The 26,258-nt window shown below is 43.6% G+C and overlaps 1 protein-coding gene across 1 annotated transcript; it reads right to left on the reverse strand.

Annotated features, from left to right (window-relative positions):
• Positions 1–212: 212 nt before the first annotated feature.
• STC1 (stanniocalcin 1) lies at positions 213–12,910 on the reverse strand. The gene is made up of 4 exons (XM_067745173.1): positions 12,551–12,910; positions 10,386–10,528; positions 9,477–9,688; positions 213–3,310 (listed from the first exon to the last, which is right to left on the reverse strand). Exons 1-4 carry the CDS (start codon positions 12,666–12,668, stop codon positions 3,040–3,042), a joined length of 744 nt encoding a protein of 247 aa, XP_067601274.1. The 5' UTR covers positions 12,669–12,910; the 3' UTR covers positions 213–3,039.
• Positions 12,911–26,258: the final 13,348 nt, after the last annotated feature.

Below are 26,258 nucleotides of genomic sequence, written 5' to 3' on the forward strand. Positions count from 1 at the left end.
GCGTTGTAAGGAGTTTGGGTTGCAGTTTACTGTGAGGGTAATGGTTTAGAGGACATTCGGAGAATGTGCATCTAAAGTATATGCATTTACATATTGGCACTTCGTTAGCGACTTTAAAGAAACTAATCAGCCATTAACTTCATGTTCAGAAAGTCTCATTCAAGAAGTTTTTTTTAAAGAATAACAATGAAAGACATTGGGGAAAAAAAAAACCCAATAAAACGTAACACTTTATTATTATTTGTTATCTTAGAAGGAATTCACCAAAGGCTTCATATTATGCTATGGCATCTTTAATTATAAAAATAAGCAAATAAAATAACTTGCATCTGTCATTACCATGATATGTTTCATAACCTTTATATGCACATGGAGCTTAAAAATGTAATTTAACAATAAATAATGACATATACCAGATATGCTCACTGTTTATTCCAGTACTCAGCCAAAAACCTAAATATCATTTAAATTATAAATACATAATGCAAATATAATGGCACAAAAATGTCTAAAGTGCAACCAAATCACAAGAGAAGAATCATGCAAACTGGTCTAGGTCAGCCCCGGAATCACTCTGTGCAGCAAACACAAGACAAAGCTTTGGAAGTTTAAGGGGGACTTGGAGGGAGCAGGATGGGAAGAAGAGAAGCAAAAAACTAGCAACATTGTGAGAACTGCTTCTTTCCATGTGTGTAGATATATGTATTATAGATACATATATAAATATTATTGTGGGGAGAAAAGGAGGGGGGTACCACGGTTTGAAGAGGTCACAGCAAATCAAAGAGAATCCACTGGACGGAAGTAAGAGAGAATTTTGTTAGGAATACTCATGAACTACTCGTTGCATTGGGGTCCTGGCTTAGTGGGTTTGAGAAATGGACACAACACACAAAACTGTAATAGCTTTTCTGGTTTGGAGAAGCCAGCCTTGCCTGCAGGGGAGGAATGGGTGAGGGAGGGAGAGGGATAGTCAACTTAGAGTATGATCTACCTGATTTCCAAGAGGCTAAGGCAGTGTCCATATGTTTGGGGACCTGGGGATGGGACAGTTCTGAGTATAAAAATGCTCTTAACAATCTGATGTCAGCACGCTGAGAGGCTGTGTGGGGACAAAGGCAGCCACACTTGTGCTGCTGCTGGGTCTGTTGCATTCGCTCTTGGTCCTTGAGCAGCACGTTACTGGTTTTAAAGGCTTTGTGGTAAAGTTGTATTGCTTTTCGTTTTTCTGGGGATGTGCCCTCCCTCCTCCCAACAGCATCCCTAACACTCGATTTGGGCAAATCTGGAGTTTATCCTAGTGAGAGTCAAGCACCAATGGTTTCTACCTAAGCGAGTTTGGAGTGGCCCTTACAGTCCTACCCCTCCTCCCTCTTCCTCTCTCAACATTGACCTTTGGTGGGCAGTGACGCTCCTAAGGGACTGTTGGGTTCAAGGACAGTGACCCTGAGAAACTACTGTTGTTCATAGCTAGGTTAATCATTTGGCTTTGGTGGTCGCCATCTTGTAAACATCACGGCAGAAATGATCAAACCGCCAGCTCTTTTTTTTCCTCTTTCTTTCATTTTTTTTTTTTCTTTTTTCTTTTTTGCAATCCTACAGAGATGGCCCAGCTGCCAGGACTACTTTGGCAGGCAGCGTGCTACAGGACAAAAATGTAAGAGGAGTCTATTAAGGCTGGACAGCCCAGGGTTATTTATACCCCCTCAGCCCCAAGTCCCCCAAACTAAAGACCCAAAGGCTGATTGACTCATTCCTGATTGAGTTAAGGGAAAGCCTCCTACCCCATCATCAGGCTGCCAGATGTACCAGGCCCTGATGAAAGGCAGAAAGTCAAGAACTGCCACTTCCCAAGGTATAGCAGGCCTTATCACACTCTAAGTGGTCCAAGCCCAAAGGGATGCTCTTTTTGGTTCCTGTAATTCTCAGTTGGATGTGACAGAGCTGTTTCAGGAGAGGTCTAAGTCAAGAGTAGCCTCTGGGTTGAGGTGGGCTGGGAGATTAACATCTTGCCTGGGGTCCTTCAGATAAACCTGTTGGTTTTTCCTATCTCATACAGGCCCATCTTAAGTTTTGATGTTGAATAAAACTACTTCTACCCCCTTAGTTATAAAAAAGGCCACAAGGAGCATTTATGTGGATATCTGGAAGTGAGATAGTTATTCCATTCCCAGGAAAAGAAAAATAAAGCTAAGTTACAAAACTAAATCTATATGCAATAAAGTTATTCTATACTGCTTTGTTGAAGCAGAGTCCTCTGGAATTTATGTACAGTACATTAGTTTTCACCTGTTTATATTCCACAGTTAGACCTTAAGATTCTCTGGATTTAAGACAATTGTTAAAGATACTTTTAAAGCTCTGAGCAGTTACAGTACATAGAGATGTTAGCTTTTTGTTTTTCATTAGATGCAAGAAGAGGCAGGCTCCAAGTCTGGTTGGAGAGCCAGGCTCGGGCAATTTGGTAAATGTGTTGGGAAGGAGATTAGACATTGAGGATCAAGACCGTAAGACACTAGCTCATGAGAGATCAAGAATTCAAATATGACATTCATATTCGTCCATGGCCAGCACAGATTCATAACACGAATTCCACTGAGCATCTTTATGAGCGTTTTAAGACATGCATTTAAATTAAGTTGCTTCTTACCAGCTAACTCTACTGGGGCAACCATTCTAAAGGGTTCCACATCTTCAAATGACAAAGTCTGGGGAATTAACATGAATGTTTTGTGTTTGAGAGTCATTGGAGGGGAGCTGGGAAAAGACCTGGTAGAGGAAAGTGGTAAAAGAGACCACTTTCTCCTGAGGAGAGGCAGAAAAGATCACACGTGTTCTGTTGGTGAGAATGCCGCCATTGAAGAATGTTGAGAGATTGATTACAGAAGCCTAGTTTCATGCAATTTTTTTTTTTAAGGGGGGGATAGAAAATAGGAACTACTTAAAAAAAATCAAACCAGGCACAGTACACTCGAAGTTGGTGAGCGAACACCCTTAAAATGATCGTAGTTTGGTGAGGTTGTGAATACCTCTCCCCGGCTATGCACTCTCGTGGGAGGTGCGTTTGATGAGGGAGGGAGAGGCCACCTCACCTCGGAGGCTCCTGAGGAGGACTTTCAGCTTCTGTGGCTCGTTGGCACGCCTCCTGTTGAAGTCAGCTCGCTGGTGTGTGTGGGCACAGTGGTCTGTCTGCAGGATGTGAAAGAGGCTGGCCATGTTGGGTCCGATTTTCTCCATCAGGCTGTCTCTGATTGTGCTGACTGTGTCTTCGTCACATTCCAGTAGGCTTCGGACGAGTCTGTTATAGTATCTGCATTGGGAAAGAGAGGGTCATTCAGTGAGAGCAAGGCAAGACCCAGGCTTTCATCTGGGCTCCAGTCAACACCCGTCCTGAATGGCCAGATGAAGCACCCACGAATAGTTGCCTCAGCTGAAGGTGGCTTTTGCTTCTAACCTTTAGGCAGTGTCTTCTTAGTGTGAGTGCTTGCGCTGCCTGGATTTACCACCCAGCGCAAGACAGCTCTGTGTTCACGTTTCGAGCTCAGGAGACTGAGATCGTACTTTGAATAGTAGGCTCGTGGCGATGTCTAAAATGTTTAGAAAGAGAGAATCGTGGAGCTAGATGGGATCACAGAGACGATTTAATGACTCTTTCATCATTTCATTGTATAGAGAAGAAACTAAGGTGGGAGAGCTGAAGTGACTTGTCTGAGGTCATACAGTGGGCTAGTGGTCGAAGCAGGACTTAGTCAAATGTATGAGGTGACCCAACCCTCACACTTATGTTTTAATAGTCATTGCACATGGATGCAATCATTTGCAGTTATTTTGGTGCCTCTTTGCGATCTTTCTTTTTCTTGGTGGTGTGTGTGTGTGTGTGTGAGTGTGTGAGTGTGTGTGTGTGTGTGTGTGTGTGTGTGTGTGCGCGCGCGCGCGTATTCTGATTAATTTCTATCTTTTTTTTTTTGGCCGTGCCGAGTGGCATGTGGGATTTTAGTTCCCTGACCAGGGATCAAACCCGTGCCCCCTGCAGTGGAAGTGTGGAGCCCTAACCACTGGACTGCCAGGGAAGTCCCTAAATTTCTGTTTTTAAAGGAGATCCCTGTCTTCAGTATCTCATGCATTTTTCTACTCAATTTCCCTGTCATACACTTGGCTAGCCTCTCTGAAGGCTGTTGTCTCACCTCATTTTCAGTCTTCTTGCAAAGGTATATTTCAGTCAGAGGGCCAGATGCCAGGCAACAAGGATATTTAAATAGAAAGATTGGTGATCCTTAGTGGTGTGTGCTTCAATAGTTTCAAGAAGCCTTCTCCCACTGCTCTAGATTGTGCTGCCCTCTCCTTTTTTGGGATGTTTTATAGATGTTGGGTTACCATCGTACAGGTCAGCATTTGATGGTTTATTGATGGTTTTATCTTCCTGACTAGGCTGTAAACTTATTGAAGGCAGGACATGTGTCCTTATTCTTTGTATCCCTCATGTGCCATGTCCTAGGGCTATAGTGTCTGCACACTGTCATTGTGTTGATTTATTTTGTGGCCACTGAGAGAATGGAGCTTTCCAAATAGAGTTCTTTTCAATGTCATGATTTCCAAAAGAAAAAATTATCTGTAGGTCTTCTGGTAAGTTTTACAAAAGAATTTATGTTTGGTATAAATTTCCTTCATCTTTGGTGCAAGTTCTTTAAGCCTCCAAAATGCTGCAGCTAACTGTTACGGCTCAGAAAGGGTAAAACTGTCTCAATATATTTTTTTTCCTGAAGACCATGGTTTAATCATTTAAAATAGTCACAGGACATGTTTCCACACATAAGGTGACAGTGAAGAAGATGTGAAAACAATTGTGTAAATGTTGTACAGCAAATAGTCCTAGGCAATACTCCCTTTGATGCAGGTTTTTGAAAAATCAGTACATATGGGTTAGACAGCATGGAAACTACCAAAAAAAAGATGGAGTCTTTTATGACATAGAGAACACACTTAAACCTTGTCATTGACCTTTTATCAGTAAACTCTCTAATAGTTAAGGCATATAAATTACTCATCCTATTATTTGGGAAGACACTTCGGGTATTTCCCAATTTGAATTGGGATGCATTTGCTCCATTTCGAGGTGGCAGTTGTCAGAACCCATTAGCTCTGTGTTCACTAATTAGGGACTGTCCTAATGACGGTGGTCTGCAGCATTTATGTGGAGAGACCCTTTCCTCAGAGGAGCCCTAGGACTGCCGGACCACAAGATCTGCCGTGAAAAGAAACCTGTTTATTTTTAACTCACCTCACAGAGCACAGGATCAAACATCTTTCCAGAATAACTTAACCCCCCAGAGAGGTCCTTTCAAGGATGTACAGTAAATAGAGTGGAATGTGGGCACTGAAGCAAAGCCATCACCCTTCTGTGAGGGAGCAGAACCAAGCTGGGGACAGAGGGAGAAATGTGTCTGGGTCTCCGATGTAGTCCTGGCTCTACCCCTCCCACGAGGGAGGATTATATCCAGCTGTTGGTAAAACTGGGATTCCCTGGCACAGAGACACATTTTCCAACCCTTTGGAATTATAAAGCACATGAGTCAAAGCAGATCTCACTTGGATGGGGAAATGGGGAGAAAAGTGGTTTTGGAAAAACTGAGAATAAACTACTTTGTACCATTAGCTTCAGACATCTACACACCCACACAGATCCCCAGGCATCTCGTGGGCTCTGCTAGGATGTGGGTCCCCTGGATCTCTTTGTCTATTTCAAACGGTGATTAGATCCTAGAGAAAAAGGTTTCTGACCCCTCATCTTCCTGCCCCTCAATAAGGACTTTATAACTTAGAAGTTAACCCTTCCACTTCTAGAAAGAAAGAACTGTTCACACCAAAGGATCTTCCAAATGGGCTGGAGAGGATGATCTTTCCTTATATCAACATGGAAAACTCTAGTCTGGATGAAGAAGTCTAACACCAGTAAGGAAACTAAGCTTCTGTAACTAGCCTTACCTCTTTAAGGTCAGACGCGTTCCTCTGGCCCCCACTTTGTCAAAACACCTCTTCTCCATCTCTGAGAGAGCCTACCTTTGCTGTTACTTTCTCTGCTGGCCCCGACAGGCCACCTGTTCTTGGTGCTTCTTGAGGATGACCCTTGCCAGCCTGACTGTTCTTAGCGACTCCCCCCAAATCTACCCTTAGCTTCTCCCATGGAGCTGGTTACCTCAGCCAGGGCAGGCTAAGAGAGCTCCTTGGAATAGATAACAGCCATGGCTCCAGTAGCGGCTCCTCCAAGTGTGGGAAACCTATCAGGCTGCCTTGATGACAACACCGTTTGCCTGAGCAAGCAATAGATTAATCCCACACCTCTCTATTGAGGGCCAGAATATGGCATTGACCTCTGGGGTTGTGTGGGCTGATGAGACAGACCTTTCCTATCTCTAAGCCACTCAGTGAGGTTATTGAAGAGATTTAGCAATTGTCATGTGTTCCTTGATCACTGTCTTGGACCAAGACTTGATGTTACTATAGCTATTGGTGAGAGCTGTACACAAATTTAATCGTTGATCACCAGGGGGTACATTTATTCCATTCTACTTGGAATTCCATTTTTGGATTGTGGATTTTATCTTCAGGTTTTAGTGGCTGCCATTTTTGAAGTGGAAATCAAATAGCCTGGCTCAGGACCATGTGAATTGTAGGCTCAACTCTTGTCATTCACTAGCTGTGTGACCTTCAGCAGGTCGCCCCTCTCTCTGGGTCTCTGTTTTTTAATCAGTAAAATGAGGCAGTTAGTCTAGATAACCTTTATGGTCATTTCCAGCTATGACATTTTGTGTTTCTGGGGTTCGGTATGTACGCACCTTCTCAATTTAACAAAAAAATAGTGCAGCTCTGCTTAAGGCCCATCCTTGGCAGGAAGAGTTACAACTATTTAAGAAGATGCCTTTCTTCATCTTTATGGGGAGTGGTGGTGGGATGTACTCCCGAGACTTAATGGGCTAAGTGTTCGGATCGCCCAGCCTGGAAGGACCCTTTAAAGCATGTTTCTTTCCTCCCCCTTTGAAAATTCCATCACTGACTTCTTTCCTCGGTAAAGAATAAGATCAGATATTCTCCATAGCTACTGTTTCAGCCATGCTTACCCAAATACACACATACTGCCTAGGAACCGTTCTGTGTGACGGTTTATAAATAGTCCTTTGTTTCCCTTGATCAATATTATTCTTCTGTTTCCTGTTCCCTATCCATGCCCTAGAGAGTTGGAAGCTTTGTCAGTTTTCCCATCTGGATCTGGATTGGTTTAATTTCTTCTCAGGCCTCGCTGTCCAGCCCGCCTGATCAATTGTGCCTGCTTCCCTCATGATTGAAAGTAGAGTTTACAAATTCAGCCAGGGGGACACTCCAGCTCTCCTTTGTGTTCTAAGTGCATTTCTGTCATGGAAAACCTCCCTGTTCTGGCTCCTGGTCCAGTCACAGGCTTTTGGATTCTCCCAGGCCCAAATCTCATGCTAGATAAGTCACAGGAAGGTGGAATGAACCTGTAACTACTTCCTTTCACAATTCTTTGCCAACTGGCACGACGTAGTGTGTATCTATGGTGGGACAGAGGCTGGGAAAGCAGGATGTTTCAGAGGAGTGAGGAGCTTAAATAGAGCAAATCGAGCCCAGCATGGAACCGGAAATCTCTAGCTCTGAGCAGGAATAACATTAGCCAGTTCGAGTGAAGTAACTGGAGAAAGGTAAGAGCTGCCTGGAGGATTCTAGTCTTCAAGAGATGACCTTCCTTAATAAGGATGATTCTTCTAAGATGATAAAGGGAGATAACGAGACTCCTGTGACCCTTTTCTAAAGGTGGTGAAAACAAGGCACCTATTGAAAAGAACAACGGCCTGGTTAAAAACTCCTATTACTAGTCTCTTCTTAGATTGTTAGGATCACCGGTCCAGAATCTGTATTCTCCTTTCTGTAAGACCTCCTCTTCCTAATGGAAGACGCTACCTCAGTTGAATTAGAGATATTAGTATTGTCTCAAAACTGGCCACAGGCCATATTATAGATCATGAATTGTCACTGGACCATTAAAGATCAAAACTTAGAATAACGACTGTGCTAACATATTCCTGCCCCCCAGCTACCACATAAACACATACTAAAGAGACAGGGCACTTGAGATAAATGCTGAATTTGATTTTCCTGTTCTCAGAAAATCAGGACCATGACAGAGTCACTTTCAAGGACTGAACAAACGATTTTTATAAACTGACCTGAGGTTCCGAAGAACAATGATGTGTAGTTAAGAGTGAATCAGAAATTTACAAAGTTTAACAGTCAGAGGCCTTAACCTTTCCCTGAGGAGGAGCTACTTCTCCCGTTTTCTAGTTGCATGTATGTACATGACTAACCCACTGGTAAGCCCCAGAAGGACTAGGTTATTGCCAGTATCTGAAGAAGGGTGGCAGCATCTGGCTAGGAAATTAATCAGGTAAGTCTGCGTTAGTGCCCCTGTGGTCAGAATAGCACATTAAGGTCTGATCTTTGTGAATATGTGCAGATTTGGCTGGAGAGTCAAAGAATCATAGCACTTCAGGACTAGGAGTCAAGTCAGTGGCATCACAGCAGGCTGAACTTGACCGTTCTGCACTGCCCCTACCATGCCTCCATGCTAGCCCCATCAGCACCTTTCTGAACTTGATCACGGATGGGGAAGCCCAGGTCTTGCCAGGAAACTTTCTACGCCTTGGAATGAGCATGTCTGCCATCTCATGTCTTAGATGTTCACACCTGGCTGGTAAAGACAGTGAGTCAAGGGCACAGAAAGGCACGATGCTCAGATATTACTAGCTCAGCGGCTTGGGATCAGTTTAGAATACTAAGATGAGAATGTGATCTGGGGAGTCACCAGAACACCCTTCCAGGAAATCTTGGACTAGACAAATGGGATAACAGACCTGGAAGGGACCACGGGAATCATCTAGTCTAGCCACTTCACTTTTCACAAAGGAAATTTGAGTCCCACCAAAGTCAGATGGTTCGCTCTGGGCTACCCAGCGAAATATCTGATTGGGCTTAGGATGGACTCAAATATATGCAGTTTTAAAACTCTGCATTATGACATGTGACCAAGGTTTTCATAATGGCCAACTGTACTGTGCATAGTCATGATTTCAGCCCAATCTGTTGTCTCAGAATCTTGTTTCCATAAACTTCACAATTGCCTTCAGGCTTATGGAAGGAAATAGACAATGCACCCAGGGATGCTGCAGATGAAGTTTTCTATTAGCTGCATGGAGAGACTTTTCCTATAACCGTGAAAAAAAAAAAAATCCAGGCTGCTTGAGCTGTCACAACCAATCACAAACATATTTTTTCCCTGCAAAAGCTGGGAAGACTGCAAGCTAAAATAAGAGCATCACTGTGGCAATTTAACTCCTTCTGTGTCTGGTTCTGCCGACCAACCACTCCCCTTCCCCCCGAACTGCCACACGAGTGGACTCATTTTGTACCTGTTGGAGAAGTGATTAGGGAGCTGGACGACTTCCGTGATGGCTTCAGGGTTCCGCTTGGCGACACTACACACGTTCAGCTTGCTGTAGCACTCCTCCTGCACCTCGGCAATCATCCTCTGGAAAGTGGAGCACCTCCGAATGGCCAGGAAGACCTTGGAGGTGACCCCGTTGGCGATGCACTTTAAGCTCTCTTTGACAAATGCTTTTCCCTGCCGGGGAAGGGGGGTAGGAGGACAAGATTTAGCTTGAGCTGACAGGAGAGGACAGGGCCTATGCTATGTGGAACTGAAGGGGGCTCACCTCGGCGCTGTCTCATGGCCCTCTCTGCATGTCCTTGCAATAAGCGAACTGTACCCTGCGACCAGGATTTTTTTAAAAGTCCCTATTCCCTTAGACTACCTTGAGAATTGAGCTACATAGAAATGAAATGCGATGAGAAAAAGAGATGAACCATAAACAACCACCCTTCAGCCTAAAAATAGCCATACTAGAGTTTTGTATTCTTGGGATTGAGATTTGATAACTCAAATCACAAGCTAGAAAAAAAAAAAAAAAGCTAGTATGCCGGCTCTTCGTGAGAAGAACTTCTTTGTTAGAAGAACATTTTTATTTCCTCTTGAAGAGGCAAAGATTTTCCGCTCATCACCCCTCCCTTAGAAGACAGCCTCTGTCAGCCTGTTACAATTGTGTATTAGAGTGGGTGGAGAGTGGCTTATATAGAACCTATTTCTTGGCCAAAAGTGTGTGTGTGTGTGTGTACACACGTTGAGAATTGAGATGAGAATTTAGACTGGGGAGGCTGAGAAGCAGAGCCAGTTCCCTACGAGCCCGGCTCCTAAGAACAATAGCCTCATACACTGTTAAAGACAAGCAGCCAGTTGTGAGCAGGGGTCAAGGTCTTATTACCTGAGTGTCAAATTTAGCAGCGCTGTACAAGAAGGATTTACAGATGTCGTACATCCCATCTGTGTCACAGGTGGAGTTTTCCAGGCATGCAAAAGCTCCACAGCCAACCTGCAGAGCGCTGTTGAGGCAGCGAACCACTTCAGCTGAAAGAGACAAATCCATCCAATCTGGGTCAAACGGTGAGGACAGTCTGGAGGGATCAAGCTGATGTGGAGGCAAAATTCAAGCAAAAGGGGTCGGAAGAACTTATCCTAGAAGTCTGTGATGGGGCCAGTAGATAGAACCCTTCCGAGCGGGGTGGGAATGAAGAAGAGAGGGGACAGACAGATCCCTTTTGCTTATAAGAACCAGAGAACATGGAGGAAGGGGATGAGTTTTCCCTCGGAGATACACTCTCTTGGTCTCACCATCACACACAGTTTGGGTGGCTGGAAAAGTAAGGTTGGAGTGTGAGGCATGCCCAGTGCTTACAGCAGCTCTGCAGAGTCCAAGGGCATCCCTTAAAGGCTGAAAGCATGGGAAGGTAGATGGTAGTGGTGGGTGGTCAAGTTTAGGAGGAGGAAGGACCAGGGAATCCATTTGGCTTCCAAAAAATACACTCCAGAGTCATAAGGATGGAATTTTGGTCTAAATGGCAGAGAAGAATTTGCCAGGAGTCCACTAGGAGACCCTTCTGATTTAGGGCTTTTAACTTACCTTCCTATTGGCAGAAAGAAATCTGATCCGTTCATGTTTCATCCCAACCCCCCACTATAGGACAGTGCTTAGAGGTATGCATAATCTCTCTCATATTAAAAGCCTTTTTTTTTTTTAAAAAAAAAAAAAGAGAGAAACACAGGTGTAGAATAACCAGGCCAAGGCAACACTTGTGCAAGACTGGAAGAAAACCGCAGAGAACTTGCATGAGGCTTTCTACATTCTGGATAAGATCTTCCATAAAAGTAATTTCTCTCCTACAGAAGAGGGGTGTTCTGGCAGGCAGCTCCGCGAGAAATGATCTGCAGCCTTCATACCATAGGAGTCTCCTCTGAGATCAAAAGCACGGTTTGGTTAGGCGGCCCCTCCCCCTCCCACCACCCGCAGCCTCTGGGATGTTACAAGTCATTTCCCTAATTATATATTTCCACGGGTTCAAATGATAACTTTGCTTTAAGCAGTTTTAATATGCATTAGGATTGCTATTGTTTTTGGCAAGCTTGAATTGTGAATCACTGCATCTCTATAGCAACTAAGTACAAAAGGAAGTGAAGCAAAGCCCTCCTCTCGGCAGGGACCTGTGCTCTTCCGAGGGGAGCAAGCGTCTGCAGCATTTGGACACCTGCGAGCCCATCTTTGCTGACATTTGGGGGAGAGAGAGCAGTCATGGAAGGGGAGCAAGCTGGACAAGCGAAGTCCAAAGACAGAGGTGTCAATGCCGGCTTCCTAAGGACTCTTTTCCTTTAGAGACCAAGATAATACACAATTAACTGCTCAAGGAGTCAGGGCTAGAGTGAGACCTCTCCCTTGGAGAAATAGCTGCTACGTTTCACAGATACTCTTTTTCGAGGGGCTCTCTAGCCACGGGGCTGTGTGGGGACTGAATGGAGCCCGAGAGAGCAGGGAGGGACAGAAGGAACAGTGTCGAGGGTGGGATGTGTAGGGTTTTCTCTGAATCGGCCCTGGATTTGTCAGACTGGAGGGCTATGGTTCCGTAAATCAGTCTGCAAAGGGAGCTTTCTGTGTGTTCTCTGGAGGGGCAGGGAAGTCAAGTTATAGGGTCTTCAGGGTAAAGAAAGAGGGACAGCATCAGACAAGTCACGTCTCACCTTAAGATCAGCTTCAGCTTCTGGAAAGTATAGAGAGCGCTTTGAAGCATGCCAACATTCAAGTCTTTCCCCCGCCCCCTCCCCCCCAAGAGGGTACGTGCCAGATTTCAGGCAATCAGGCTAGGCTTATGCAATGAAATACCCTCAGCAGAGCGCCCAGCTTCTTCGTTAGTTGCATGCAATTTATTAAACAAAGGAGCTCCACTTCCTAAGGCTATTGGATTACCCTGGCAGTTTATTGCCATCAGGCATGAAGCACATTTATTATCAAGATCAGCCGTCACAGACACAGTTGCAAAAGCGAGAGGCAAATGAGGACAGCTCTTTGGGGGAGAAACCGGTCCTGGGTTTGCCGCTTACCTGAGTTCTGAGCTGCCACCCGGGCTTTCCTGGGGCTCACAGAATCATTCTGCTCCGCCTCATGGGTTGCAGAAGCACTGATCACCAGCACCAGAAGCACTGCTGAGTTTTGGAGCATTCTCTGAGAAGTTTCCGCTAAGTTGTTGGTTTTTTTTTTTTTTTTTCCTCCCCCCCCTTTCCTCTTTCCCTCTCCCGGCTCGAGTGAAGATGTGGATCTGGATACACTGAGAGCCTAGGTGAGGATTTGATGAGGATCTTTTTGTTGCTGCTGATGCTGCTTCTGCTGGCGCTTTTGCTGCTGCTGCTGCAGTCGCTGCTTCTTGCACCTCTGGCTTTTGCAAACTGGGGGCCCAAGAGCTGCACCCAGGGATTTTATAGCCGTTCTTATCGGTCCTCAGGATCAGGGACCAATCAGGTCCCTCAACTGGTCTGGCCAGCCAATCGGAGGGCATGCTCATTGGGCTGGAGCTGTTTGACTTCTTAGAAATATTTTCCAGCAAATTAAAAGTACCTGCTGCCAATGTCTTATACGTGTGTGTGACTGTGTGTGCAGAGATGTGTGAAAAAGCTGTTTTCACAGAATTAAGGGATGACTTTGTATTGATCTAACGAAAGGGAGATCATATGAGCATCTCAACAAGGTGCCTTGGGAAATCTATCCATCTCTTTTAAAAAAGGTGCTATGGGGAGGAATGGGCAGCACAGGCAGGATGAGTAGTGTGGTCTCTTTCGATTCGAATTTAGCCTCATTATAGCAGTTTTTCTATCATTTTCACAGCCCATTCTCTGTGTTGTAAGCTACATACACCATACCTCCCTGTCTTCTCAGTTTAAGTATGTTTACAGGTCTGTGAGGCATTTTGGTTGTATGTGGACATCCTGAGTTTTCACATGTATGAGCCCTTGGGAAGGGACAGATAGGAGGGGGAAGGGCCCTCATGGACTGGAATATGACAGCTCTGAGCTGTGGCCCGAGTTCCTCTTTTGATTAGCTCTATGACCCTGGTCAAGTCCTTTTACCTTGTTCTACCTGTTTCCCGATCTGTCAAATGCCAAAGTTGGAGTCTAGCATTCTTTACGCCTCTAAAACTATGATTCTCTAGTAACACAAATTAACCTCGACTCCATCTTTTTTGTTACCATCACGACTACAAACTCCAAGAGTGTTAGTTACTACAGGTAGACACACGCACACCTATGTACACCACGTTCAACAGGGAGACATCATGAATGCCTGGAAATTAATAAACTGTGTATTCAAGCCCAACAACTTCATAATCACGTTGAAACCATAAGCTGGCCAAAGTAAGACTAAATCTGCTGGGTAAACCAATTCATTTCTTGGGGAGGGGGAGGGGTAAGGGGGTGGACAGTACAGGGAGGAAGGGGCAGGAGACCAGAATGTGTAGGAGAAAAGACAGATAAGCTCTAGACATAATAAGAAAATTACAGTGGCATCACAAACAAGCCTAGGATAGAAGTTCATATTTTCTTATAAGTGGGTTGTAGGCAACACTGAGGCTTGTCACTAACTTGTGAAGGAAGCTAATGATCTCAGAGAGGACTTAGGGTAGAAAAGTGGTCATTAAGGGCTGGGTTGAAGTAAAGGATTAAGCAAGACAACCTATAAACATTTTGGGGAGGTAAATGAGAAAGGGCCATTGGAGATTCATACAGAGAGGGGCAAGATGACCTTGTAAGGAAACAGAGCCAGTGGCTTCTGTGTAAATCCTCCAATCTTCAAACAAAGGTTGAAGAAAGAGCGCCAACCCTATTAACCACAAACCAAGAATCAACCCTATGTGTGTGTGGGGAGTGAGCTTGCTGAGTGATTAGAGGTTCCCTTGCCAAAAAAAAAAAAAAAGGTTGTTTGGAAAGCATGAAGTTTGCTAGAAAAAGAGATAGAGGAAATAAAGGATAGAGGGAATAACCAAAGAAAAGAAAGGGAATTTTCAAATTTCCATTAAATAATAGTGTTTTTCAATTTAGATTAACTGACAGTATTTGTCAAGTGTCTTCTAGGCTGGGAGCTAGTGGATGAGTGGGGGAAGGTAAAGGAGAATAGAGATAGAAGGAAGAAAAGTAATGATTCTTATCATCGAGGAGCTTGTAATCAAGTTGGGAAGACAGTCAACCCCAGTCATATTTCCTAAAGGTTCGGGATGTCAGGACCTTGCATGGTAAGAGAAGAGCATGGTCAACATTGGCTAGAGATGTGGGGAAGGCTTCACGGAAGGGTCAGTGCAGGAAAGATGTGAGCTGCTGTTAGTGCCTTTTAAGAATGTAGGAAAAAGCCATGATATTTCATTTTTTAAAGCGCTTGTGTTCCGGAAATCTCAGAGGTTGTTTTTATTGCTTTAGGCAGGAGTGGTAGATGTATGGCACTGTGGCACTGCAACATAGTCATTCAGTGTTTTCTTCTAGAAGGAAAAAGAGGACAGATGCATGCATATTATTCCCAAGGATTTGGATTTCTGTTCCTCAACATTCTCTGCCTCCTTAGCCATTGTTTATTTTTCTTATTTTTTAAAAAATAAATTTATTTATATATTTATTTTTATCTTTGGCTGCGTTGGGTCTTTGTTGCTGCGCGTGGGCTTTTTCTAGTTGTGGTGAGCAGGGTGAGCACTTGGTGAGCACTTCGTTGCAGTGTGTGGGCTTCTCATTGCGGTGGCTTCTCTCGTTGCAGAGCACTGGCTCTAGGTGCGCGGGCTTCAGTAGTTGTGGCGCATGGGCCCAGTTGCTCCATGGCATGTGGGAACTTCCCAGACCAAGGTATTGAACCCGTGTCCCCTGCATTGGCAGGCGGATTCTTAACCACTGCACCACCAGGGAAGTCCCAACCATTGTTTATTGTTAATGGCAGTGCTGTTTCTCTTGTTAGACTTTCCCTGTGTTGACCTACTGGCTTTGTAGGGTGATGACTTACTTTCCACCATCCACATTTTTCCCCTACGCTCTGGTGCTCCCACCAGAACAGATTGTTCCACAAGTGTCAGGATGTGTTTTGCGTTTTCTCTGATGTTGATTTATAGTTTCTCCTTATTTCACTCACTTACTATCATGTGCCTGGAGGTTCCTAGCTGGGTGTGTGAAGTGTCTCACAATGACAGATAAGCTGTCAGCTGAAGAAATCCAATAGTGGGCAGCCATATTGATTTGCATATTAATTAGTGCATCAGTGCATTTGAGAACATCAAAGGCAGAAGCTGAAGCCTAAGTAGAAATGCCCAATGGAAATAAAGTTTCTTCCCCAGAGTTCAAGGACCTCTAAATGTCCACAATCATTGTGCTCCTCTTGGACTTTGATATAGCAACGATAGAAGAGTATTGGGAACACTGGAGGTGATGTCTAGTTTCTAAGGAATTTGAATATCAGACTTCAGAGTTTGAATACTATCTTGCAAGCAACAAGGAGTCAAGGGTTCTTGAGTAGGAATTGTTAAATGTGTTGAAATTAGCATCTGGGGAAGGTCTTTTGATTGTACTTAGGATGGTTTGAAGGAAGAAAAGAATGGCGGTTGTAAGACTAGTTAGTAATATCAGTTTGCTTTGATGAGGTCCTGGACAACCACAGTAGTAATAGGAAAGGAAGGGAGAAAATTATGACAGATATTTTAAGTAAAATGGAAATTATCAATTAACCTAAGAAATTGATTGGAAAAAATCCTTCTCGTAGTTTAATGATAATGGAGATAATGTACATCAGGGTTTTCCCTTCCCCATTTATTGGTTATGATTTTTAGTGGATAAGACTATCTAGCATCTCGGTTAGGCAGGCACTTTCTGGGGTTCTGTTAAGGTAGTAATTTACCCAACAAAAGGACTTGATGTGCTTAAGGTAGGTGAGGAACTGTGCAGTAGGTGGGAGGGGAGGGAAGCCTTTGCCATTACCCCCAAGCAGTGAAAGTGCAAAGGAGTGGGTGGCAGAAGCTGCCAACACCTAAGGCTGGGTGATGGTGCCCTGGCTGTGCCCATGCAAGGCTGGCATGAGTTCAGTGAGATTAAGCCAGAGATCTCTGGGGCTTTGTTGGATTTGGCTAGCTTAAAGCTGAGCAGTGAATGGCTCTTCGCCTTTTGGTGAGAGCAGCCAGGAGCATGGTTTCTTGGTAAATGTTTCTTTTGTTGTTAACAGAGTGCAAGGCTCATCAAGGTTGGTGTGACATGGTGACCAAGGTTGGAGTGTCATCATCATTCTTTTATGGGAATTTTAGGCCTGACTGCACTGTTGGACTATTGAGTCATGCCTTCCTAACCTCAAGAAAAAGGAGGAGAGGAAGAGGAGAAAGATGAGGGGGAAAAATGATTTTCATCCTTCTGTAAAGATACCAGGTTTTCTGTGTGGACAGTCTCAAATTCTTGAGTCTTAAATTCTTTACCTCTCTAAGTTGCCTTTGATTGCTTTAAACTCTGCCAAAGAAAGAAAGGGAGAAAATATATTAAGAGGGCGAACTCCCCTCACCCCCACTGATTTAGGGAGGGTTACTGAGTGCTTGGCACTAGGTCAGGTGATGTGGGAAATGCAGAGAAACGTTTGATGTTTTCCTGTGCTCCATGAATTCCCAAACTAGTTCTTAACGCACGAATGTTGTATTTGATGAGGAAGAATATCTGTTTTCTGCAAATATAACACGGTAAGTGGGTTGGACTAGAGTTTACAGGTTTAGATTCAATTAACATTTACTGGGTGCCTATCTGCTCTATGGCAGGCATTGCTGCCGGTGCTTCATATCTGTGAGAAAAAACCCTGCTCTCCTCTCCTCCCACAGGAAGAATATGGGACCAGAGAGAAAATGGTTTATGCATGGTCATAGGGTGGATGGTGGAGCTAGGTTACCTGAGATTTCTTATTCTAGAAGGTGCTCTGGGTTCTTCAGTTGTGTGACCCCCGCAGTGCAGGAGAAGTTAGTGCCCTGCCCCTTGGGGTGGGGCGGGGGAGGGAAAAGAAATACACAGGATGACCTAACATGTTTAAACCAGAACAGGCAAGTTGACCTTAGCCTCTACGCCTGTGAACACTGGCATACCATCCTTTCAGGTGTAAGTTACAATGTCACTTTATATCAGGGAGGACAAGTTCATAGTCCCTGTCAATCTTCCGCTTCATACGAGGCTCCTGAAACAAGTACAAAGAGGATACGTGTGTCATTGAATCTGTCAGTACCAATGGCCCTTTGGAAACTTGAAGGGACATTACTCTATTGAGGCACACGAGGGCGCCCGAACCAACCAGCAAGGAGATGTTTCTTCTACATTAAAAAGAAAGTGTGAATGCTGGCTAAGTTAGATTGACCGTTGATTGTTTCAGGCCATCAGTACGCTTTTTTAGGGAGGTGACTTATGTTTGTGGTTTAGATCAGCGGTCCCCAACCTTTTTGTCACCAGAAACCAGTTTCGTGGAAGACAATTTCTCCACGGACTGGGGGTGGGGGGATGATTTCAGGATGATTCAAACACATTACATTTATTGTGCGCTTTATTTCTATTATTATTACATTGTAATATACAACGAAATAATTATACAACTCACCATAATGCAGAACCAGTGGGAGCCCTGAGCTTCTTTTCACTTGCCACTCACTGATAGGGTTTTGAGATGAGTCTGCAAGAAACTGATTTATTATGGTCTCTGTGCAGTCAGACCTCTCTGCTAATGATAATCTGTATTTGCAGCCGCTCCCCAGCTCTAGCGTCACCGCCTCAGCTCCACCTCAGATCATCAGGCATTAGATCCTCGTGAGGAGCACGCAGCCTAGATCCCTCGCATGTGCCGTTCACAGTAGGTTTCGTGCTCCTATGAGAATCTAATGCCGCTGCTGATATGACCAGAGGTGGAGCTCAGGCGGTAATGCGAGTGATGGGGAGCGGCTGTAAATACAGATGGAGCTTCTCTGTCTCGCCCACCTGTGGTTCCTAACCCCGGGGTTGGGGACCCATGGTTTAGGTAACACACCTGTGACTTAGCCAGTGAGCTTGCAGATGACTAGCATGGTTCTACATATTTAGAAATTTTGTGATATAACCATTCTGTTTACCATCCTATTATTACCTAGTAGGGAGATAGGTTGTAGGCAAGTTTATTAACTATTCTACCCCAGCGCTAAGGGGAGGATCACGTCCGTACCTAACTGTTCAGGGCAGATGAGGGGATACGTCAGATAACACATGTATTATCTGAGCTCTTTGGTTTAAAAAAGGGATTCTACTTTAAGGTGGCAGTGAACGTTTCACTTTGTTAGTGAAGAAAACAAAACTTCTTTGACCCATTTTTCTACTTAGCGTTCTTTCTTCCAGGGGTCTGCAGACAGAGGTCAAGGCTGACTAACTTTCCACTCAATTTCTGACACTTTTTTGCATCTATCCTACGGCTTGGAAATCTTCCTGGGGAGTGTTGGGAGGTCGACGTGGAGGCAAATCTGTGCATGAGTGTTTTCTCCTGCTTCTCGGTCCTGCCCTCAAACGCCTTTGTGAAGAGGACATTTGTACTCCGTTAGATGCAGGAATAGCTGAGGGATCGGACTGACCTGTCACACTGCACACTTCTGAGAAAGCCTTCCACCCAGCACTTAATGCAGACCTCTCCAGTTAGAGACCAAGGCTTATCACTTGTTGACAGATCCATCCATCAGTGTGTATTCCTTAAGCTCTCTGTGCCTGGGATGGTGCTAGCACTGTGAAAATACAGACAGTGCAGTGCGGGGTGAGACATAGAGGGGTGGACCTGAATCCAAGGCAGCAAATCCACAGGACCCAACTGTGAGCTCTAACGAGTGAGACTGATGAGTGATGCCAATGAGTTTGTGAAATAGAAATTTTAAAAAATCCACTCCAGCAACCCATGCTGAAGCATCATTCTGACATATGTAGCCTAAAGCCAGCTTGTCATTTGCAAAATGCTGTCCAAGTATAAAGAAGTGTCTTGCAGCCATTCTTGAGTGCTAGACAAATCTATTATTCTGAATTTATGGGCTGAGAAAGGGGGAAGTGGAGAGGGAGCAGCCTCTATACAAAGTTACCTTGCAAGTTAGCAAAGGGACCAGACTAAGAGACTAGAGATTTCTCTACTTGATGTTTGGAAAGCTTGCCAAGAAATTGATTATGGCAATTCAAGTGCATTCTATAATCAAGCTGCATTTAATATGCTTTAGGCGAAAGTGCAATGAAGATAAACCGGTTCCTGGCTCTGGATGGGTGTCGTGGGAGTCTCATCATATTCTGATTACTATATCAGTGTACTAAAGTATTGAATGCAGAGTCAGAATTTATACTGTAAGAATTTTATAATGGTAGCGAAAATGGTCACCAAGTGCCATTCTGTTTGCTTTCATGGAACACGGTTTTTGTCAGCTGTTTGAGAAATGGACTCTCTCAGCTCTTTTAAAAATTAATGGTAAGGAAATTTAGTGGAATTAATGGAAAATCCTAGTGCAAAGGAAACACACTCTGGCCTCAAGGCAAGCATTTTCTCGAGGATGTCATTCTGCACTCTGCAGTGACAATAATAGGAAGGGGGAGGAAGAGAGAGAGAGAAAAAAAGTTACAGCTTTGGAGGAAGTGGTGAAGTCCTTAAGGGCAAAAAATGTCATCAGGGAGTCACTGCGCTAAGACAGGAAAATTTAGCTCGAGAAAGCATGGAGCAGCAGAATTTTATTCTTCTCATACAGCAAATTTTAATTATATTTTCAGTGTTCCTCATATTTGTGCCTATAATAATTTCTTCACATAGTTGTGATTGATTGCCTTTACTGTTTTTCTTGTTAAGTTAACAAAGGAAGTGCAGTTTCCTGTGTGTGTGTGTGTGTGTGTGTGTGTGTGTGTGTGTGTGTATGGGGGGGGCGTGGTGGTTTACCCTTCACTTGGCATTTAAATCACTCACAGCAGACTTTAGAATATGGAAAACAACTAGAAGTGAGCCACCCTGTTAAAATCAAACATTAGAAGTGAGAAAAAAGTATTTCCTAACATGATGTTAAACAGACCCTGAGAAGTAGATTGAAGGATGGGTCAATGTTTGGAGCTTTTAAAGTCATAGCTTCCCTCTCTCTCTCTTTTTTCTCCAAAGAAGTAGAGACGCCGACTGATAGTTTTGCCCTATTCCATGAGTCCAGATGTCTTTCTGATCATGGAGAAAGGTGCAGGGATATGGAGTCATGTCTCTTACGACCTCAGGTGTGGCCCGCACATACAACCATCTCATCTCAACCCGGGCTGACCCTCTGCGGGACTCAGGGAAGCTGGCTATGTCCATAGTTACAAGGCTCTGAGAATCTATACCTTTCCTTGTGTGTCTCTTTTCCAAAAAGTGATAAATTTTAAGAAGACCTTTGAAGCAGTGAGATTTTCTTTCGGCCCCTCTCAAAACCTTTCCCCCACTCCCTCCTTAAAATGTTGCCTTTTGCCATGAATCGGAAAGAACCCCTGAAAGCCCAGGGCTGCTTTCAGAAGCAGTGAATGCAAAGCCATCAGCTGTAAAATATGTGCCCTGAATGGCTTTGCGTAGAGAGGGGGAGAAAGCTTTGCCTCGCTGCAGCCTCTGCGGGTATTGCCAAAAAGGATTTGGTACGTGGTTGAGAATCCAAACCTTACTGAGTCCTTGAGCACTGCTTGTGGAAGGTGGGGAGAGGGGACCCCCCAACCGACCTCACTATTAAGTGATTGAATCTGACTGCTGCTCTCATGCCAGGGGCTTGGTTTATAATTTTGGTTCCTAATTGGTTGGAACTTCTCCAGCTCCTGGTTGTGTGTGTGTGTGCGCTCATGCACACGCGTGCACATGCACTTATGCACCTGCATTCTTGTACATTATGTGATTTAAAGGTATAGCCCTTATCAAGGTAACCAATGGTCTTTCTAAACTCTAGGCTCTCATTCTAATGGAGCTCCTGAATAGTAAATGTGTTATGATGCACCTATATTCCAGGAAAAGTACATTTTTATGTAATTCTATATGATGTGTTGAACAGCAGTTGACATAAGAGCATGATGGTACATTTTGTAGACATTTACTTAAATATCTGTTTCAAATTTTTGCAGTTTTCTTATTGTATTTTTTTCCCTTTGGAACCAGCAAATTTTTCCCCCAGTTCTTCATCATCTTTAAGCCCTTGAAGAACTCATTGATGCTGGGTACCATACTATAATGCCTAAGGTACAAGTTGGTTCTGAGCTTTAGACTTAAGGAGTTATCAGACAACCCAGAGGCCCATTCATTTAAACCAACATTTCCTAGATTGTGTTCCAAGAGGTAATAGTCCCATGCACCATGAAAACAGGACCCCATGCTCAAATCCATTGGGAGTGGGTGGTTTGTGGTGAGTATCTAGCATATCAAAGTCACCCAGGAACCTTGCAATAAGAAAACTATTAAATTGTTTAATCCAATGTTTCCCAAATGTATTATTTAGAAAGATTTAAAAATAAGTAATACTTATCAATATCCTGCAGGACTAGCGTTCCTTGGAACTAACTTTGGGGAACGCTAGTTTTAAGCTGATCAGCTCCTGGACACCTCCTCTGAGTTTACCTTGGCCTTGCCCTGGACCAGCTTTCGTCCTTGCATCCTCAAGCTCCCTTCTTTACAACCATAGTTCTAATTAGACCTACCTTTACTTGAGTGTCTACAGAGCTTTAGGTGCTCGACACATCTCATTTAATCTTCACAACAACAGTGCAACACAGGTATTATTACGAATATTGTACTTACAAAGAGAGTGAGGTTCAAAGAAGCATAGTCATTAAGAAGTAGTACCTTGATTCAACATTGGGGCTGACTCTAGAGCACATGATTCTAACCAATGATTCCATAAAAGAAAACGGAAACACTTAATTCAGATGTAAGTATATTTAGGAAGACAATAGAAAGAGTGTGTTTCTCTGTAGATTTCTGAAAACTCTACCTTCAGCTGAACAGGACTCTCCCAACTGCCTGATGGAGCAGAGCAGAGAGGGAAGGAGCACAGGCACTCCTGAATGGTGTTTCGCCTCCAGCTTAGAAAATCCTCTCTGCTGCTACCAGTGATTCAGGGTTTTCAGGCCAGGCTGCACCCAGAAGTTTAGGAGGGCTGCTTCCTTTGGAATTTACCTGCTGGGTTCAGCTCCTCATTGGCTGTCTCCCCATGCTACTTCTTCTGCTGAGTTTGCTACCGGCTACCCAAAATACTGCAGCAAAACAAAGTCATCTGGGTTGCCCTTGTCTGTGCTTTCTTCGTTGTTCTACCACCATTGCTCTTGCCTCTTGCTGGGGAATGGCTCAATATCTGACTCAGGGTAATTTTCTTGTCTGGAGAAAACGGGAGGGGGAGCACAGTGGTGGCTTTGATGAGTCTGACAGAGCTCAGTGGTGTGTTGGCTTTCTCTCTACTTAAAGAAAAGACTTTTAGAGTCACAACTATTACTGCTGCTCATTTGAGGGGTCCTGAGTCATCACTCCTCAAAACTGCTGGGGAAATTCTAAACCTATGCCTTTCCCCATTTGTATGTAGTAGAAGTGATGTATACCTGGTAAAGACTATACATATAATTTTTTAAAGCACCTCTTTCACGGGAAGACATCTATGTGCCATCCCAATAGTTGATTCTCCATGTGAGGTCTTTTGTCTGTCTATAAAGGTATGTATAGTAATAGCCTTCCTATGTCTCTTACTGGGGGAATGAGGGACAGAAATTTGTATATATATATTCTCCAGGCTTCACAATCATATGAAGCTTTTTATTTTTATTTGATTTTTTGGCCATGCCGTGAGGCTTCCTGGATCTTAGTTTCCCGAGCAGGGATTGAAACTGTGCCCCCTGCAGTGGAAACACGGAGTCTTAACCACTGGACCGCCAGGGAAGTCCCTGCATAACTAAATGAAATGACACAGGGAAAAGCCAAACTATGGAAATGGAAAGGATTATCCATGTTATTTTTTTTTCTTTCACCTATTTCTAAGCCAAGAACATCCGTGGGGATAGGGAGGAAAAATGTGTTGTTAAATATTACTTAGGTGCTTGACATGTTATGAGGGGCAAAGTCCAACCACATTCTTATGTATACCATTATGTTCACTCCTCTATTAATATCAGTCGTTTGACTAAGTGGCAGTTACAGGCTAACGCAAGCAAAGAGTCATCAATGTGCTGAGTGTTACAACTCAAAAATTCAAGACAATAATCAGACCGCGTGGTCAAAGAAGGTTTCCTAGAAGAGGTGTTGAAGCTGAAATCTCAACAATAACCATTGATGTAGTTTGGCAATAGTGAGGGTAGGGCGGTTGGGTTGCACAACTCTAGGGATCACCAATCATAGCCCTCTTAGTCTAGGTATATGATAACCTCTAGTTATTTAACCCTGATGTGGAAATGTGTGCAATGGAAGAGGGGGAGAGGTGTCTAGTGGGAAGGAACAGCATGTGTGGCCATCCTGAGATGCAGTATGGTGGGCCTGAGGAACTGAAAGTTGTACAGTAGGTGAAACTTAGGGAGAGGAAGAGTGATATTAGGTGAGACCAAAGTGGTTGAATCTAGCTAGATCAAGCATGATTTTGTAGTCCATGTTAAGATTTCTCAACTCTTTCCTACGGGGGAACGAGAGACCAGTAAAGAGGTTTAAGCAAGCAAGTGTAGTTGGTAAGATTGGTATTTAAAAATGTGTATTTCATACTACAGTGTGAAGGAGGGATTGGTTGAGAACTAAGGTAGGGTAGGCACACTAATAGGAGATGAGTGATGTTTGGACTACAGTGATAGTGGGATTAGAGAAAAATATATGGATCCAAGGGACATTTAGGATATTGGATCCGTGGGATCAGGTGATTGATATTTTGGGGTGGGGTATAGTAAGGCGCGAGAGATGGTAGATTCAGAGATAATTTCTGAGTTTCTGCCTTGAACTGGATGGATGGGGTGACATTTACTAACATATAAGACACTAGTGGGAGAGATTTTTGTGTGTGAAGGCAAAATCATGACCTCAGTTTTGGACTGAATTAAGATGCTAACTTGTCTAAAGGGAGATTTTGAGAGTGGGCTGGATATATAGATCCGGGAGTCAGGAGGGGAATCTGAGCTGTAGTTATACATTTGGTGGTTGTCAGGGTTTAGAAACCCTGGAAGTGGTTGAGATCGTTTAGGAGAAAGTGTTGGGTTAGAATCAGAGAAGACCCCCAAAGAAAGAGGTTTCTGGAAATCACACATTAAATGGTTGGGTAGATGAAGAGGAGGTTACAGAGGAGACTTAAAAGGAGAGTCCAGAGAGATAAGAGGGTGCAATTATCAGAAGCAAGGGAAGAGAATGTTTCATGAAGAAGGAAGTTGTTAACTGTTAGATGTTGTTGAGGGATGAAGGGTATAAGGTAGGATATCTTTAGCTGCAAACAACAGAGGATCTGATTCAAACTTGCTTAAATTTAAACAACCAGGATATGTATCAACTCTTCTAACTGGAATTTAAGAAATATACAATAAAAGTCTTCAGGTTCACCTTATTCTAATGGCTCTGCCTTCATTACTCTGGATTGGGTTGGTTTTATCTTTAGATGATGATGATTATTGTTACTATTAATTATAGTTGCTTCTGGCTTCGTATCAATACTTCCTGGTGTCCAGAAGTGAGAGTTTGTCTATTCCAACTTGCTCACCACTGAAAGTGACAACATTTATTTTATAAAAACCCTTGGCACACTATTCTGGCTTATTATTGAACTGTACTTAGTCACATGCTTATTCCTGGACCAAATACTGACCGGAAAAATACCTTGCATTGAACGAGTTAAATGTGATTCCTGAAACTATTACTGCTTTGGGGTGGGGTGGGGGGGAGACATAAACAGACCAATAAGACCAATCTCAGGAAATAAGGCTGGAGTTATTTCCTCTTGTGGCACAAATCTGGAGTTCTTTGGGGAATGATGGGGAAGAGAATGGATGTAGGCTGGGCAACCAACAATGTCCAGTATATTAACATAAGAAAGGGCTGAGAATTGTACTTTGGAATTTAAAAAATTCTATATATATTTATTGAGGTATAGTGGACATATATTACATTTACATTTCTAAAAGTGTACCATGAAATGGTGACCACAATCAGGATAAAGAACATATCCATAGTAACAAAAGTTTCCTTATGACCCTTTGTAATCATTTCCTCCCCTTTCTGCCTATCATACCCCTTCCTCCTTGACCAGTCCTCAGGCAATCACTGATTGTTTGTGTCTTCTGAGGAATTTATCCCTTTCATCTACATTGCCTAACTTATTAATATAAAGTCCACAATGTTCCCTATTCCTTTTAATATCTGTGGAATCTGTAATGATGTCACCTCTCTCACTGCTGTTACTGTTTACTTATGTGTTTCCTCTTTTGTTCTGCATCATTCTGGCTAGAGAATTGTCTATTGGATTTCTTCCTCTTCCTCCCCCTCCCCCTCCCCAACCTCCTCCTTCTTCTTTCTCCTGTATGTTACTAGAAAATGGAAATAAAAAAGTACAAGTTGAGACACCCACCTAAAGCAAGTACCTCTCCAGTCACAGCAAGTTTTAACAATTCTTTTTAAAATGTTAAGTTACTTTATATAAAGTAGTCATTTTCATATTGTGAAAATTTGCAGTATGCAAGATCAGAAAATAAAAATTAAAAGTCCTCTTTTGTTTCTCACCTTTGTCCCTTTTTTACAGTTTCCACACACCTTGACCTCCTGATGGGATTATTCGTAACAGTTTGGTGCATATTT

The sequence above is a fragment of the Pseudorca crassidens genome, chromosome 7, assembly GCF_039906515.1.
Source record: "Pseudorca crassidens isolate mPseCra1 chromosome 7, mPseCra1.hap1, whole genome shotgun sequence".
Lineage (NCBI taxonomy): Eukaryota > Metazoa > Chordata > Mammalia > Artiodactyla > Delphinidae > Pseudorca > Pseudorca crassidens.

Coding starts and splice junctions, on each gene's coding strand:
- STC1 (XM_067745173.1), bottom strand. CDS start 12,668: ATGCTCCAAAACTCAGCAGTGCTTCTGGTGCTGGTGATCAGTGCTTCT. Junction 10,529..12,550: donor GGTGGCAGCTCAGAACTCAG/GTAAGCGGCAAA, acceptor TGTCTCTTTCAG/CTGAAGTGGTTCGCTGCCTC. Junction 9,689..10,385: donor CTGCTAAATTTGACACTCAG/GTAATAAGACCT, acceptor CTTCCCCGGCAG/GGAAAAGCATTTGTCAAAGA.